This window comes from Patagioenas fasciata, chromosome 5, assembly GCF_037038585.1.
Source record: "Patagioenas fasciata isolate bPatFas1 chromosome 5, bPatFas1.hap1, whole genome shotgun sequence".
In the NCBI taxonomy this organism is placed as follows: Eukaryota; Metazoa; Chordata; class Aves; order Columbiformes; family Columbidae; genus Patagioenas; species Patagioenas fasciata.
The window spans coordinates 17,428,334-17,445,420 of NC_092524.1; the positions used below are offsets into that span (position 1 = coordinate 17,428,334).

Below are 17,087 nucleotides of genomic sequence, written 5' to 3' on the forward strand. Positions count from 1 at the left end.
CTAGAGCCGTTGGTTTAAATATCCCGAAATAAAGCAAAGACACAAACTGTGTTCTATTCAAACTACTTCTCACTGATAACCTTTCTCCCCAAGTGTGGTTAATGTGGTTTGCCAAACCAGCCTCTCAAGTTAAAGGTTTTTTTCTGCATGATTGTTTCTGGAACTGTAATTTTCTTAAAAAATCAACTTATCCTTGAACTCCTGAATCTGCCCCCACCCTGGCCTCCTCCCCAACCCCAAAACCACTAAATCCAACCAGCTGAAAAAAGCCCTGCAGAGTATATTCTGAATAGACCTTGTCTGTCAGAGGCCCAGCAAGTATGAAGGTGCTGTATGGAGCGTGCCAGGCTTGGTTTCAGCAGCACAGCAGTAAGACAGCCAGTGCTAGGAATTAAGCAAATCAGTGTCCTGAAGATTTTTTACTAGCTGAGGTCCAGGTGTATAGTTTCAACTGGATTTATGCTGTTGACTGTCAGGGTAAGATAGTTTCAAGTCTTAACATGGTATTCCTACAAAAGGAAGACATCAAACATGTTGCTTCATCTGCTATGAAGTCGAGTTACAGACTATCAAATAAGACTGTTGTTTTATGCTATTACATTTTCCTTGGATATCATCTCAAGTTCTATGAAAATCTGAAGTCTCAGGCCCAAGGATAAATGAAGTTTGTCTTTCATAACTTTTAAAAATACCTTTAAGGTCCTCCTGCAGTTCTTGCTGTCACGGACTTTTCTTTCTTACCTGTAGCTTATTTTTGCGTAGGGAGGTTCAGATATGATTAGCAAATGTAAGAGTTTGAAGACAAGAATAGTTAGCTGCTGACAACCAGGAGCTGTTGGTCTGACTGAGCAACCCGTCTATATTAAGAGCCTTGTGCTGAGGAACATCTGACTTCACATGTCCTAAAACATCCCTTTGTAGAGCAGCTATGAGAATTAGTCCAGGTTACTTCATTAAATAAATGAAAGGGATAAATCGTGCAGGCATTGTTTGAATTGAAATGCCCTGTCGTGGAAAAAGGAGATGGTGGGAAATGTGCAAGAGTAGCTATGTGCTAAATTAGTCTTCACATAGACTGGCTTTAGTTTATTCTCATACCATATTCGTATTCTTTAAAAAAAGTTCAGTGTCTCAGACGTCCTCTCTCTAAGCATGCAATCCACCTTTCTCATTAACATACAGAAATAAAATGTGACCATCTTTTCCCTACCAGAGACCTTCTACAGTGCTTTCTGCACATCTGTGGTTTGTGAATACACTGTGAGGGTGTAAGTGTATATCGTGCTGCTGTCCCTAAATTTTCCTTGTTTTTTTTCCTTGATGATGGCCTTCCTGAAGTCTTACTGTCTCTCCAGTCTTAATTTACTGGTTAGGGAGAAGGTGGCATTGACAAGACTCAATGCAAGTTGGAGACAGTAAACAGTGGCAGTGCTGGTGACTGAATGGTAGTTATGGCATTCCTTTCCTGTGGAAGGTGAATCTCAGTCTCTCCCTGCTGCAGTCCTGATGATGTGAACGATGAGTCATTCTGATGGGTTTAATAAACCACTCAGTAAAGAGCCCATGAAGAGAGAAATCTGAATAATCATACTCTCTCTGGGGAAAGCACTGACACTTCTAACACTGTTCCAGGAAAGGTGTGCATCCCATCCTCATAGCAAAAGTCAAGCCTGCGTGTACCTCAAGCAGGGCCACAGTTGGAAGATTATTTAAAGTGTCTTAAGAGCCAGAACATAAGATCAGTTTCCTTTGGGTGGGATCCAGATGAGTTTCAACAGTAAACTTAATGCAGTCATCTGCAAAGGTGGACTTGTCTTGGTTTTGCAGATCCTTAAAAACCTCTTTAACCAAGAAAACCTGGTATTAAAAAACCTTGATATCTCCTCCTTGTGTTCATGTGACAGTACACAGCAAGTATTGCCTTACTGCACTTGTCCATCACCATTAAATAGATCTTCTGTCTCTGGTTAGGTGGATTTTTTAACTGTAGAAACACATGGATTTGCAGCTGTTTGATTATGTAGCCTAAAAGATCAAAGTGCTGACCTGCTGTCCTTCCTCAACCTGTCCTTGTGAACCCCCAGCCCAGGAATATGGGTTGGGCTGAAATTCTAGTTTGAGGATGTTAAAAACAGAGTAGGAGGAAAACTCCAGTGATGATTACAACAAACGCTTTAGAAATGGGAGATGAAAAGTCACAATATGCCATGGAGATAAATGCATTTTATGGAATGTCATTTGTCTGCATCCAAATGGAAGGTTATTTTGTAATGTATCAGATTTGAAGGAAAAAAAATGAACTGGGATCTCCTGACTCAGGTATCCCGGTAGCAGGCGTTTCTGTAGTTGTAAGTGCTTCTAAGCTAGAGTCACAGATGCTCACTTCTAGAAGGCTTCCGGTATCTCAGAGATGTAGGGCTGTAGTAGTGAGGAATGCTGTAGTTCTGAAGGAGCAGTGCCAGAACATTGTGTGGAAAGAGCATTTTTCTGACTGAGAGCAGTCTGCTTTTGCTGTCTCTCGAACTCCCATTTTGCAGGTGACAGCTGTATGCTGTGGCAGATTGTTATGCTCACATTAGAGTAGCTTCTTCAGGCACGGTGCCATTCTGCTGTCACAACTGTTCACAGGCTTAAAGACAGACCGTCGTTCTCCCAGTAATTTGCAATCTAAACTGACAAAAGGACAATGGAGATAGAGCGCCTCTGTCTCAAGTTTCTTAATGCCATTCAAAACTTCAGTGTTATTTGAAAAAAGTGACTGAGTTCAAACACACTTTTTAAGAAACTATCTTTTGCTTAAATAAAAAATAACTAAGCTAAGGGGAGGGAAGGCTGGAGGGACAGTGTAAACACAAGTACAGGAGTTTGGATAAACCACGTTCTTTTGGATTTCTGTAGCTGTTCATCAACCAGCAAAGGTAACCTTTCTTCTCTCTTTTTAATATCCTGCAGGAAGTCCAAGGGAAAGCCAAATGGTAAAAAGCCAGCACCGGAAGAGAAGAAACTTTACCTAGAGCCAGAATACACAAAATCCAGAATTACTGACTTTGAATTTAAGGAGCTAGTGATGTTACCACGAGAAATAGACCTCAACGAGTGGCTAGCCAGCAACAGTGAGTATTGTGATCATCCAGCTCCGAGCTTGCTGTCCACACCCAAGAAGATATTCATTCACTGTTTCCTTTTACTGGTTTTGATGCTTAAAAAAAACACTCAATGACTATTTATGCTTAGTGCATAATGCATGTCATTATACCTTGAACAGTAATTAAGCTGTCTTATGTACAAACCAGCTGTGCTCAGCAGCATGGAAGCTTTGATACATTTCCTTCTTCCAGCTCCCTCACTGTAGCACTGAGGGCAGTGAAGTTTTTGATGCTCTTTTGAGGACAGTCAGCTTCCCTTTGACTATTTGCTGAACCTGCTGGCTCAGCATGTTTCCAACTCAAGCTGTTTGTCTTCCAGAAGCATTGTAAAAATGGTAGTTTATCAGAACTTGTGTGTAAAGCGAGTTATGCTTAAAACCAGAAGTTTTGAAGTCTTGTGGTTGGATTTCTTCTCCCCACTCCTTCCGAGCTTTGGTGGAATTACTGTGAATTTTAATTGTAGTGAAGCCAGAACTCAGAGATATGACTGACTGCTGTGGCTGAATGCTGTATCTATGCATCTCAGTTCTGATTTACAGCACTTACCTGTGCTTCTGCTTCATCTACCAGTCCTAACCTGCAGCTATGACCCAGTCTTGTTTACATTTTCAGCCGTATGTGGTAGTAGCAAGAAACTGTTTTAAACTTCACACTAGGAAAGTTTATAGAGACTCATTAAGAAAAAAGTGAAGTACTCCCTGAGGAGTATTAAGATGTTAAATTATCTCAGGAGATTTTTAAAATATAGAAGTATATTAGTTTTCATGCTTTTTTTTAAAGGGGATATATTATGGGAACTGGTAATGCTGTTTTCTAGCTACTGTACATTTTAAGTCTGACTTCAAAAGAACATAGCAAATTGTCTGCCTTCAGCTCGTAGTAGAGTATTCTGTAAAGGTGAGGCTGATGATGAAGACACTTTCCAGTCTTGCTGCTTAGTGAGTAATAAGAGCTGATGCATCATGGTACTTTCATCTTAAAACAAGAGTTTTCGTTCTATGTACCTCTTTGGTTTGCAGTTCATCATTAGACCAATTTAGCTAAATTGTGTTTAAATTTGTATGCAAGCTCAAGACTCTGAGGTCGCTTCATTTGCTCTGTTTAAATAATTATCTGGAGAATAACCAGTGTTTGACAGTATTTTACTTATAAATTTCCTTTGTGTTTATTTTTCAGCAACAACTTTCTTTCATCACATCAACTTACAGTATAGCACAATCTCAGAATTCTGTACAGGAGAGTCATGTCAGACCATGGCAGTGTGCAATACGTAAGTCAATATTTACAATTACAGGGTTTCCATGAAGTCTTCAGAGTTGCTTGCGGGAGGATATTGGTATTTGATGGCATTGGGCAAGTGTTTTACAGCAGATCTCTACTTAGAATTTGGCTGCTGTGCATCCTTTTCTCTCCCCTCAGCAGTGAAGGGTCCTGGAAGTCTGGTTTTGTGGAGGACTAGAAAGACGAGTCTTTGACTGTTCTGAGTTGGTTTTATAAGGACAGATCAGAGAAGCAAATTACCATGTGTGTAGCTTGCGGGGAGAGGGGGAAGAAGGGCAGGGCAGAACTGTCCTTACTGGTAAACAGGACTGGGATTCCATAGAAGGCTGGGGAGGATAAATGAATTGCGAAAACCTCAGAGGGTGCTTTTGATATTTGGAATGCTGACAGAGCACCAGGCTGCTGACGGATAACCTCTAGCCTGACGTGAGCCGCTGGCTTTCTGCCTGAGCCCTTGGGCATAGAGGACACAAGTGGCACCTTTGCAAAGAGTATGGAAAACGTTTTGGTTTGGCACTTTCCCCCTGTAGGACTTAGTAGACTTTTTTAATATTGACTAGCTATCACTTATGAAAGAAAGATTTGTAGTTTTAGTGTACATGGTGAATATACCATAAACTCCTGCTTCTGATTAGAACAGTCCAACATGATGGAATATGAGATCCAGTTGAGTATGAATAACCTTGTTGTGTTGTGGTTTGTTTATACTTTTTTTCTCCAGCACACGTGCTGATAGTCCTTTTCTTCCCTCCTCTTGTATTTCCTGGGATTAATTTATTTGAGATGGATTTTAAAACAGAAGACTGAGCAGTTAATGTTATAATACATCAAACAAACATCCCAGGGAATGTGTGCAATAGAACCAGAGCTCTATGTTTTATCTCTGGCAATAATTACATAACTCTTAGAAAGGAATCCTCACTTAATGTACTGGGCTATCTTGTACACTTGAAGTTAATATTAGGAGCTTTCTTTGAGAGCACTCTGAAGAATGCAGTGTACGGAGGATACTTACACATGTAAAAGTTGGAAAGATAACTGTCAGTAGAGAATTAAAGGCATTGCTAGAGGCTTTGAAAACAGGCTGGAACAGAAGGAAATAAATCTCTGCTGAACTCAGATTTTATCAAAAGGAGACAGCATGTCTCTAAATGAGACATGGTGATCAGTAAGACTCTTACTCCAAAGCTTTCTTGTATTTTAATTCTGGGTGTAGCACTGGCTGTCCAAAGAACTTAGTTAAACTGTTTATCCACTTGCTTGATGGGAAATAGTGGCTAAAAGGAGGTGGTGGTAGGGAACCCACTTGTCACTCCATTCTGCTCTAGTGAGTCTTAAACAAGAGTTCTCTGTAAGCAATTCACACTGCAGAATAAAGAAAGGAAGTGCCTGTAGGCGGCTCCAGCTGTAGACTGTATTTTTAGTGGTGAGGACCGATAGCAGAATGTTCCTATCCTTTGTTTTGGAAAACTGAAAAATGGCGCTGTTTGGGAATAACAGGAAGCATGTCTGCACTTGGGTGAAGCACTTGAAATGGTTTGTGTTTAGCTAAATCATAACAACCTAAGTATCTTCCTGTACTTGGGGGCAGATGACTGATTCATGTTTGCAAACTGTGGGCTGCATATTTCATTCTTCTATCAGGTGTGTGGGTCTATGAAAAAAGCACAGAGGTGAGTTCACCTAGCTACACACCTCAGTGCAGTTCAGCTTTGAAGGCCCTGTTCATAACAGTGTTATCCAAGTATCTCTAATAACAGTTTTGGATAATCCTTATTTTTATGTTCTGCCTTTCCTAGCTCTTCCCTTTTGTAAGAGACATGTCTAAATGGAACACTGAGAACTGTCTCAAAGATGTTTATTTATTCAGATTAAATTATGACTATGATGTTGCTCCCCCCCCCCTTTAATTTTTTTTTTTCATTTTTAAATTTTTTTTTTAAATCTTACCCTAACAAAGTGTGGTAAGGACATGCTTATTGTGTTGGAGAAACACCAGCTAATATGATTTATTGTGCCTCTGACTTGTCTCCAGTATATAAAGAGTATCACCTAAACATTACAGTCAGTTGCTGATTAACACGATGGACACTCCAGATTTGACCTTCTGTGGCTGTGATCTGTTTGTTCAGGTGCTTTGGGATAAAATAGCACCTCCCTATGTTAGATTGCCACAGAATTACAGTACCTTGGAGGAAGGGTGCAGTTTGCCACTTTTCCGTGCTGATTTCTTAGGCAGTTCAGTATGAAGGTATGCGTTCTGTTCCTCTTATGCTTTCCCTGCCCAGGTTTCTAAGGCATGTTTTGGATCATGTCATTCTGGTCATACCTAAGGAAGGCTTTTTGTATTTATGGCTGAGATGTTAAAGTAACTATTCAGAACACATTTGCTTGTCAAGTTACTTTGCATTCAGAAACACTCTAAATACTCAATCCTAAGTTTAGAGGATTTGCTGGCAAGAATAAACACCAGTTGCAGTTAAATATTTGAGGTAATGTTTTAACATCTCAGAGAAGCTCCAGCCGATTGACAAACTGCAGACAGATGCAGCTTTCAGCCCTGTGTCAGATGCATGAGACAGCACAACCGTCTGCACACAATGAGGAAGAGAATTTCTGCCTAGGATAACTAAGAGACATCTGACCAAAACTTAGTCTCTGTGTAGAACAGATGGAGTCATTTGCTGCAAGGTGGGATAATGCCAAGAGAAATACCAGAATGACCAGTTATCTTCAAGATTTAATGAGGGTGCCATGAATGTAACTTTGGGAGTTACTTAATTTTGCTCATTAATATGTTTATCACTTGCTGTAAAGCAGATACTGTGTTGTAACACAGTATTTACTGTTTAGATTTAGTATGCTTTATAGCTTATTATTACACAAACGAGCTTTAAAGCACCATGAGCTGTAAACTGGTTTTCTAGCTGACATTTGGGCAAAATTTCTCTAAAGTGCTGAAGTTAGTGGGGTAACTAAGAGCCTATAAAAGAGCTGTTCACAAGGTGGAGATTACAAAACTCCTGAGGCTGAAATAAAGGATCAAAACTTCTAGGCAGCCCACAGATACGAGTGAAAGGTGTCATTTTGGTTCAGTGAAATCACTTAACTGTTAATTCCTTAACACTCATTTTTTCTAATCTTACAGTCTCCTTTCTCGTGTCTACCTTGCCCTTAATGTATCTGCACAGGGGGGGTATTTCCTTCTAAAAATCTTAACTTGCACATTTTGCATTTTCTTATATTTAAGTTCTCTGAGCTGTATGCTTCTATGTGGTTGCTCCTTTCTCCCATAATAATTTTTCCCTGGGATTTAGAATGGAGCTGCAAATTCCTCATGCTCTCCATAGTGGGGATGTTTAAATCTGCTAGAATTTTACGTAGGAAATAAAATAATCAAAATCTGTATCATGTGAGCACTTTTTGAATAGTGCCTTTAAGTGTCATCTTCTTGTCCTTTCTGTTTCCCATCCTTTGCCTAATACGGGGCTGTACTGTCACAGTGCCAGCGATGGAATGCAGTTAGGCTTCTGTGCCCAACCGAGCCCTTTGATGGCCCCAACCTGCTTCATGTCTTGTTAACGGAGATAACTCCGGCATGGGTGGGAGCTGTGTACCAGCTGTGAGATGTTCATGGTATGTCAGGGGCTCCTCTTTTCCTCTGCGACCTGTGAAGACTGTTCACAGCACTTGAAACACAAGGAAGACACAAGTCATAGAATCATTTTGGTTGGAAGAGACCCTCAAGATCATCAAGTCCAACTGTTAACCTAGCACTGATGTGATAACTAACATGATTCTAATCAACAGGATAATCCTTGCAGTTATCCCCTTGCTCTTAATGATTCTGCCTTTAAATTCCTGTTTTGCATGATTAGCCTAATTCTCATGGAAAGGCAAAAAAGGTATGCAGTGAGATGTTACAGCAGATTTATTCACTTACAATTTCATGTAAGTGAACTTGCACAAATTGCCAAACTGTTTAACTAAAATCCAGTTATTCAGATTCGGTTTTGTGCCTAAGGGCAACTCTGTGCTTTCTATCTTGCAGTTGAGGATTTCTGCAGCATGAGAAAGCTGCTGAGGTGCAGACAGTCCAGTCTGCTGCTGCTCTTGGTATCAAGCATTGTCTTAAGACTGAAAATAAGTCCGAGTTTCCTAGAACCATCTTGCTCCAGCTTACTGCAGGACTAGACAAATGAGGTGGCTTGTGTTTGTGCACTACATTGTATAATTCCTTATATGTGGAATGTATAAAGGAAATAAGCAGTGATGAAGAACTCGGTCTGCGCCTAAGGGCCCAAATGCTAGTTACAATGCCTGACATAGCTCTACAAAGAGCTTTTAATTCCTGCTGTTTTCATCCACTTGCTCACCTTTTTATGCCCTTTTGCGGTCAATCCTGCTCTCTCTAGTAAACAACAGAGTGTCCAAGCACCACACACTGAAAATGATCTGAAAGAAAAATTCTAAACCTTGAGTGTCTCCAGGACTTGTTTCCAGCTGCTCTTTCTCTCTTAAAGTTTGAATTACTCTTACTTCTGCAGCTGCTTCTTGTTTTCTTATGGCTTAGGGCATGAACAGTGGTGTTAGTGTCTTCACCTCACTGCCCTCAGGTCCCTGAATAATGTTTCAGGGAAATGAAAACACACTGCAAATCAAAAGTTTTCATTTGCTACTTAACGTTTTTCTTGAGTGGCTTTCTGCTGTCCAGTATACATAAAACTTCATTTTCCAAGTGGCATGTATAGATCCTTCCAGTTCAATGCAGTCTAGTCCTGTTAGACACAGAAAAAAACCCCAAATATTTAATCTTTATCTTCCATGCAAAAAAAAAAAAAAAAGTCCAAAAGTGGCTAAACGTCACACCAAAGTGTCAGTTTGTCTAGGGCTACAATGAGGCTTGTTTAGTGATTTGAGTGAGCAATGTCAGATAGCAGATCAATAGCCAACAGCAGCAGAATTGGAGCTGAACAGTCAGGCAAAAAATGGTACCCTGGCTTTAGGGGCTCATATGTTGGGTGAGATATCTTTCTGGCCAGGTTCTGATGCTCAGACCACTTCCAGCCTTGCTTTCAAAGGCAGTCAGCAAATCCCACTTGCACTGTATTCTTGGAAGAGCAACACAATGGACTTCTTATCAGCTCCATAATGATATAGAGCAGTGCTGGAAGCTTAGACTGTTTGAAGGAAGAGTTCAGCAACTGGAACTGAACGTCTAGCGTGACATAGGCCACAAAAAACCAATTCCTCACTGTGTGTGCCCAATGCAATGTATTGCTGTTCTGGGTAACAGTTAGAGGTGCTTTAATTAACCATGACTTAGATCACAAAAAAAAAAAAAAGGAACAAAGCTTCAGTGCTTTTGTAGCCTTCAGATTCTTTGTCAGGTGAGGGATGGCTGCAGTTAATCAAGATGATTGTGACAAACTGATTGAATGATGGTTGCTTTAGAAAAGCCAGGCAATATGCTAATGTCTCTGTTTCCTCAAGATCCAACAGGGTTATTCTCTGGTGGCAGTCCAGTGTAAATTCAGATGTTTTGGGGAGTCTGTACCCAAAGCAGCGGAGTTCTAGGATGTTCATAGGGATGTGCAGAAGGGTCCTGAAAACTTTCACCAGATTGGATTCCAGAAGAGGATTTGTAGGGCTTAAAAATGCTGCCAGTACTTGAGAGCACCAGCTTGGGAAAGTTGGTGTTTTGGAGCCACCTTCTGTCTGTTCAACAAATTACACCACAAGACTAATTTATGTTTTGTGATGTTAAGCACCAGAAGATAACCAATTTATCACTGTGCAATGTTACTGCCCTTTAAAAACAGTTATGTGATGCCTTCCTGTACAGTTCTATAGATTGTAAGTAAACCCTCAGTCTGTTGTGGATAGGGAGTTATCCCTTGCATGGAAGCTTGTCAGCAGGCTTCTTGTGCTTGGTACTGCTACTAAATTGATAGGGAAAACCAAAATTGGCTAGCAGAAATTCAGGCTTTTGATATAGAAAGATGCTCCGAAGTGAATCTTTTCTATAGCAGCTATGATGTATTTGGGTAATGTTGCAGCTGTTGTTTTATATTAGTTAGGCACTAACCTCTTAGAGGAGTTGAGCAGAGGAGCCAAGGTATAATGTGGTGACACTGTCAATTCCCTCCACAGACAGTACTACTGGTATGATGAGCGGGGAAAGAAGATCAAGTGCACTGCTCCTCAGTATGTTGACTTCGTCATGAGTTCAGTGCAGAAACTAGTGACAGATGAGGACGTCTTTCCAACAAAATATGGTATGTCTGCTTTTGGACAAGTGCTTTCTGTGGCTCTTTGCAGATGCTGTGGAGTGAAAGTTGTCATTCAGCATATGTATTAATACCAGACAGCTTTCTCGGTTGTTTGCTTGAATTTTTAAAATTTTGTTTGTGGTTTGGTTGGTTTGTTTGGGTTTTTTTTTAAGGGAGATTTTAAATTTGGTTCATTCTTACGATAAGAAAGACTTGCACTGTTGGCATATGAACTGGGGTGACAGGCTCACAATCCTGTCCTTTTGGCTTGTATTTCATCATCAGTACCTCTCTTCAGGCATTGTGAGATCTTCTAGCCTGTATTCAGAGAGGACAAAAATTTGGAAACAGTCAGCATGCATGTACTCAGTACAGCCTGTTGCTTCTAAAATATAACCCTGTTGTTTTACTATTGCCCTTAGAGCCCAGATGCACTAAGGGGGAAGTAAATTGGATTGTCAGGAAATGTGGCTTGTCTTCCTTGCCTAACTAGGCGTTGTCTCACAGATTGTTTGCAGTCTCCCTTCTTCAAAAGAAGAAGAATCAAAAATCAAAAGAATCAAAAATCAATAGGAAAGTAACTTTGACTCAAATTTGTATCCTAACAAGATTATTGCATGCAGTGTCTTTGGTTAAGGGAAAAAAATAGAGACCTGAAGTTACAGAAGGTGAGCTAAAAGCAGCTGGCTTCTTGAGCCCCTTCAACAGATAATTGGGCTACTAGGGCATTACAATATCACAAATGTTAAACCCACACCTTTTGCTTACAAGCATCTTGATCTAGATAGACGCTGTGTCTAGTAAGCCAGATGCAGCTGACTTTTTTAATTTGCTTGTTCTGCATCAATGAGGGCCTTTCATGCAACCGATCTGTCTGTGTGGCCAAGGTGCACTTTGCACCAGTAACATACATCACGTACAGGATGGCAAGTGTTGCTTTTTTGCTTGCCTCAGTTTCACTTTCAGTGTTACCAAAGTAGTTGTCCAATAATTGTCTTTTCCTAGGTAGGCACAGTCCTGCTCCAGCAAGCAAAATTTCAGCTGTACCTGATAGAAGGCACCCAATATTTCCTTCCCTCTTTTTTTTTTTTTTTTTTTCCCATTTGATAGAATTTCAAAAATGAAATAAGCAAAGTTTTTATATATAGTTATTGCTGCACACTACCAAGGCCCGTGTACCTTAGCTTCTGGATCTCTGGATCTGTGAATTGGTCTCCCAAGCATTACGTACTTCCAGGGGAAAAATTTGCTACTCCTGGACAAACTAGATAAGGAGCCGGGTTAACCTCTCATTATTTTTACAGCTAGTAACAAAAAAAATGTTGTGGTTTTTAAAGAATAGTTACGCTTGCTTCTTGATCTTTGAACCCTTAAGGTTTAAAACTGAACTTCAAATGAAAATGATGAGGGGATGATACAGGTCCCACAGGTTGTCTGCTGTAGCACTAGTTGCTCTTCCCCGCAGCTCAGCCCTGGCACTGCTGTGGGGCTGAAGGTGAGCAGCTGGAGCTATCATGGTGTTTCTCTGTCTTCCTTTCAGGCAAGGAATTCCCAAACTCGTTTGAGTCCCTAGTGAAGAAGATCTGCAAGTACCTGTTCCATGTGCTGGCCCATATCTACTCCTCACACTTTAAGGAGACTCTGGCACTGGAGCTGCACGGACATTTAAACACACTCTACACACACTTTATCCTATTCATCAGGGAATTCAACCTCGTGGACCCTAAAGAGACCACCATCATGGATGACCTCACAGAGGTCCTCTGCAGCAGCAGTGGGAGCAGCAGTAACGGGAGCGGCAATGGGAGCAGCAACAGCGCAGGAGCACAGAACCATGTGAAAGAGAGATGAGCCCTCCTACAGGATCAAAACTAACATTAAAAACAATATTATATATTCTGTGTGTATGTATATGTTCAGATATACATACAGACATATACAGCAATGAAAGCTGAAAGAAATTATGCTGCCACCACAGGACACGTAGTCGTATGGGACTGTATGGAGCTTTGGTTTTATGCGCCACCTGGCGAGAAGTTGCACCAATTTTATTTTATTTTCTGTCCACTCCTCTGTTCACCTATTCAGATGGATGATGAGTGCTGTTTTTAGAGAAGAGCCAAGCTTGAGAGTGGGGCCGCTCTTGGTTTTTTTGGTTGTTCTTTTTTTTTTGTCTGTTTGGTTGGTTGGTTTTTTGTTTTTCTTTCTTTGGTCTTGAGTGCAAGCCCTTTGTTTTTCTAGGATGGTGGTCCTGCCATTTAAAAAAATATCTATTATATTATCAGAAGTGACTTTGAAGTGGCTTAAAATGCAAGTTTGTTTGGGTTTTGTTTGCGGGGGGGTAGGAGTGGTTTTTTTGTTTGATTTTACATAGGCTGACCCCTGCCCTGCCAAATCTCCCCAGCTGAGTGCATCTTGCCCTTTGTTAGCTTGGAGTGGAAAGAAACTCCTGGCTTGAGTAGAGTAGCAAGTAGTAGCTTGCTACATGTTGAAGGTGGGCATGATTCTCCAGTTGTCCCATCTACTGGTCACAATGTGTGAACGTTCAAGAGGATCCACAAGCCTTTCTGCTTATTGCTCCTACAACACATATACTCTTTTCTCTGCTCCCCCTGCCTCCTCTTTTCCCAGGCACACCTGTACAGATAAAAAGATCTCTGAGTCCAAAATCCGTGTGCAAGAGCCACCACCATTTGCTTCCCATTGAACAGAGGCCCGGGGAGGGGGGAGAAGGGTACATTGAGTCAGTCACCGCCTGTGCTAGAAAGATGGCTGTTGGCATAAAATTATATTGTTGGCTTATTTTAGTTCATCTGTTCTATAATAATAAAAACAAATTTATCAGCCATAAGCTTTGGTTTTGTGTTTACAGCGTCAAAAGTCAGTGCAATCCACCCATACAGTTTATCTTTCACCACTGAATGCTGTTGGCCCGGCTGTCAACCAGCTTTATAAATAATTGTTTGTTTGTCTTATATTTATAATCAATTCCTTGCTCCTTCTGGTAGTGCTGGGAGCCTCCTCTCCAGGTAATCTGAAGGTAAGTACTCCGAAGATAAGCAACATTTGGAAAGGGCCACGTTTCTGTATGTACATACTTAAATTCTGCAAATGCAGTGAGCTTCTGGATATTTTGTGGTGAATAATGTATCACAGTATCTGTGGATACAGTACTGTATCAACTTTGTATCTGGACAGTGATATTATTCTTTCCATCACATTTCAGTGGAATTCTTGCAGTCAGCATTTCCAATTGGGAATATGCCCAGTTGTGCTTGCAGTAGTGCTTCTATCAAATCTGTGGCAGTCTCTGAGACTTGTTTGTTACTGGTTTTGGTCATTGTCCCGAAGTATATACATCTAACCTGGCGTGAATCCTAGAAGGTTTTCCTGAAGAGTAAGTAAGTGCAGCAAAAGGCAGTAGAGAGAAGGAGAGCAAGTACAAAGGAAAAAGAGCAGGAAAAGCACAAGCAAGATAAAAAAAAAAAGGCAAGAGCAAGAAAGGAGGGGGAAAAAAAAAAGAAAAAGCTTGTGATGAAATGTGCAAGATCACATAAAGGAAGAAAAACGTGCAAGTGAGAGAAAGAGTAAGAAGTCATAAAAGTGAGGGTGGGAGAAGCAAAAAGGCATGAGCACAGGAGAAGGGAAGTGGAGGAGCGAGACAGAAAACAACCTCAAACTATGTGAGCCCATATTTGTCCTGTGTTTGTTTCCAGATTGTGGGTACCTTGTGAACCTGCAGGCAAATGTGCTGGATTCTTGCTGACCTGCTCATTGGGGTGCTGTTAACACAGCTTCCCCACCGTGTGCTCCTGCTACAGCCTCTGTATCCAGGAGAATATTCCCACTCAGGCTCCATTCGTGCTGACATGACAGGAGCCCTTCCATTACGATTCCCTACATGACATGAGCCTTTCCATCACGCTTCCCTATATATAATGTCTGAAGGGAAAATCAGAGGTCAGTAGATGCTATTGGAGCAGTGCCATTTGTAAGGCCCCTGTGCTACTTGGAATGAGAGCACTCAGTGGAGTTCAAGGAAGAAATAATAGTGAGGACAACAACCCAAACCCAAGTGTTTCTGGTAATGAAAAAAAAATGCATTTGCAGTCTTAATTCTAAAAGACCGTTTAGAAATTATGTGCATTTGGGAAAGGTTTGACTTGAACAAGAGTCTCTGGAAAAGACTGACTTAGCTACAACTCTTTAAGTGTCAGATCGCAACACAGTGATACCAATATCTATATCAAATGCAAGGGTGAGTATATCTTGGCTTCCCATAGGACAACTGACAAAACCTCATAGGAAGTCTGGGAACCCATGCGTTGATGCAAAACGGAAAACCATTAATCCAGGAGAACAGTGAAGTACCACGTTACCTCGAAGAGTCTGCTGTTGTTCATGGCAGCTGTCCCGAGTTTACTCTGCAGACATTTCACATTTCTGAAAGCGTAGACGCTTCATCTATCACGGTATTTTTTAATATATATTCTACAGGCAGTTAACAAGAACACAAATAATGAATCCTATTTTAGTGTAGTGTATCTCACTGGTTTTAGCAAGTGGGAATAAGGAAAACACTAAAATAGTGCCAATGCTAATGTTATTTTTGTCATGAGTAAATTTTACTGTACAGCTTAACCTCAAGGTATCCAAGCATATTTCAGAGGTTACTGAATCATGCTGTAGTAGCATTAGATACAGAAGGGCCACTTCCTTGGGTGATGCCACTGAGGCCTGTTGGTGACCTTCTGTGCTTGCAGCAGGTCACTAACTCTCCACACTGTAAGTACTAAGCTTGAATCCTCCTGTATCTAAATGACAGGTTTGGGTGTTCTAACACTGAGGAAATTGTCATACTGCTGCTTTAAATGTGTTTTGTAAATTATTTAAGACACTGGCAGAACAACAGAGGCACCTTAGTTATGCTAAATTAAATACCACCCCACCGCTCTAAAGATAATGATGATACCATGCTTTAAGGGTTACTAAATGAATAAAACCACAAAATGCCCCAGAAAAATAACCACATACCAACACCACTCCTCCCACAACCCACCCCCACCAGACATGCCTTTTGCAGGCCTTGCCTTGTCAAACTCTCAGCTTTACACCTGCCATTGCAACTTTCAGGCCTAAAACTAGTGCAATCAGCACAAGCCATCACAGGGCTAAAGTCCTTCCCTTAAGCCCAGCAATAGCTATGTTTTGTAGGATGTGTTGTAGGATGTTTTTTAGGATCGTGTTCCTGGCATTTGGTGCTCTGGACACATGAGTGATGCGCTGAAGACCTGAGGCTGCATAAATGTATGGCACCGGGGTGAAATGTTATAACAAGCTGAAAGATTTTTCCCTCTTTTTGTCATTATCAGTAAGTCTTTGAAGCTGCAGTGTCCTTGGGAAATCCAACATAAGCACATGTAAAAACAGGAGGAAAATTATTTCTTCATATGTGCCATCTGGAATAAATACCAGCAGCAGGTAAGCAATCACCAAAGTCACAGTAACAGTGCCACCAAGTCTTTCGCACAGAGAAACAGCCACCTTTAGCTTTGACCTTGTTGTGGTTTAACCCAGCAGGCAGCTGAACACCACATAGCCCTTCACTCCCCTCAGCCAGTGGGATGGGGGAGAGAATTGGAAAAAAGTAGAACTCATGGGTTAAGACAGACAACTCAATAGGCCAGAAAGGGAACGCAATAAATAATAATGATAAAACAATATACAAAACAAGTGATGCACAATGTATTTGCTCACCACCCTTTGACTGATGCTCAGCCCGTCTCCAAGCAGCAATCCCCTAGTTTATATGCTGCGGATGATGTCACATGGTATGGAATATCCCTTTGGCCAGAACAGATCAGCTGCCATGGCTGCGTCCTCTCCCAGCTTCTTGTGCACCTGCCCACTGGCAGAGCATGGGAAGCTGAAAAGTCCTTGACTTAATATAAGCGCTACTTAGCAAAAACTAAAACATCAGTGTGTTGTCAATATTATTTTCATACAAAATCCAAAACACAGCACTATACCAGCTGCTAGGAAGAAAATCAGCTCTATTCCAGCTGAAACCAGGACAGACCTCAAGGCAATAAAGCTGTACAGAGATCACAGGACCAGCTTCACCCCAAACCCAAGAAAAGTTCAGAAGTGGCAAGCTGTAAATTGAGTCAAGCATCTTCAGCTCAGCAAAATCAGAGATACACCTTTCCTGACAATTGCAGGAAGTTATCAAATCTGAGATCCCATAGAGCATACTCATTTTACATATTAATAACAGCTTTTTACCAAGAATTTTAAGAGAACGAACCTTGCTGCTTATGGAACACTTTTCTGACAAGAAACTCTGAAGAGAGAGAAAGAGGTGTTCCAGCTCTGAGGTACCACCAGT

The 17,087-nt window shown here is 41.1% G+C and overlaps 1 protein-coding gene across 6 annotated transcripts in view; it reads left to right on the forward strand.

Moving 5' to 3' along the window:
• Positions 1–13,550, forward strand: part of MOB2 (MOB kinase activator 2) — a 121,390-nt gene extending 107,840 nt beyond the window's left edge. For all 6 annotated transcript variants that reach the window (XM_065840166.2, XM_071809004.1, XM_071809005.1 and 3 more), the window contains exons 2-5: positions 2,953–3,113; positions 4,323–4,416; positions 10,581–10,705; positions 12,240–13,550. In XM_065840166.2, coding sequence (XP_065696238.1) covers positions 2,953–3,113; positions 4,323–4,416; positions 10,581–10,705; positions 12,240–12,550 — 691 coding nt within the window. In that variant the 3' untranslated portion in view covers positions 12,551–13,550. The remainder of the gene's footprint in view (positions 1–2,952; positions 3,114–4,322; positions 4,417–10,580; positions 10,706–12,239) is intronic.
• The last annotated feature ends 3,537 nt before the right edge of the window (positions 13,551–17,087 follow it).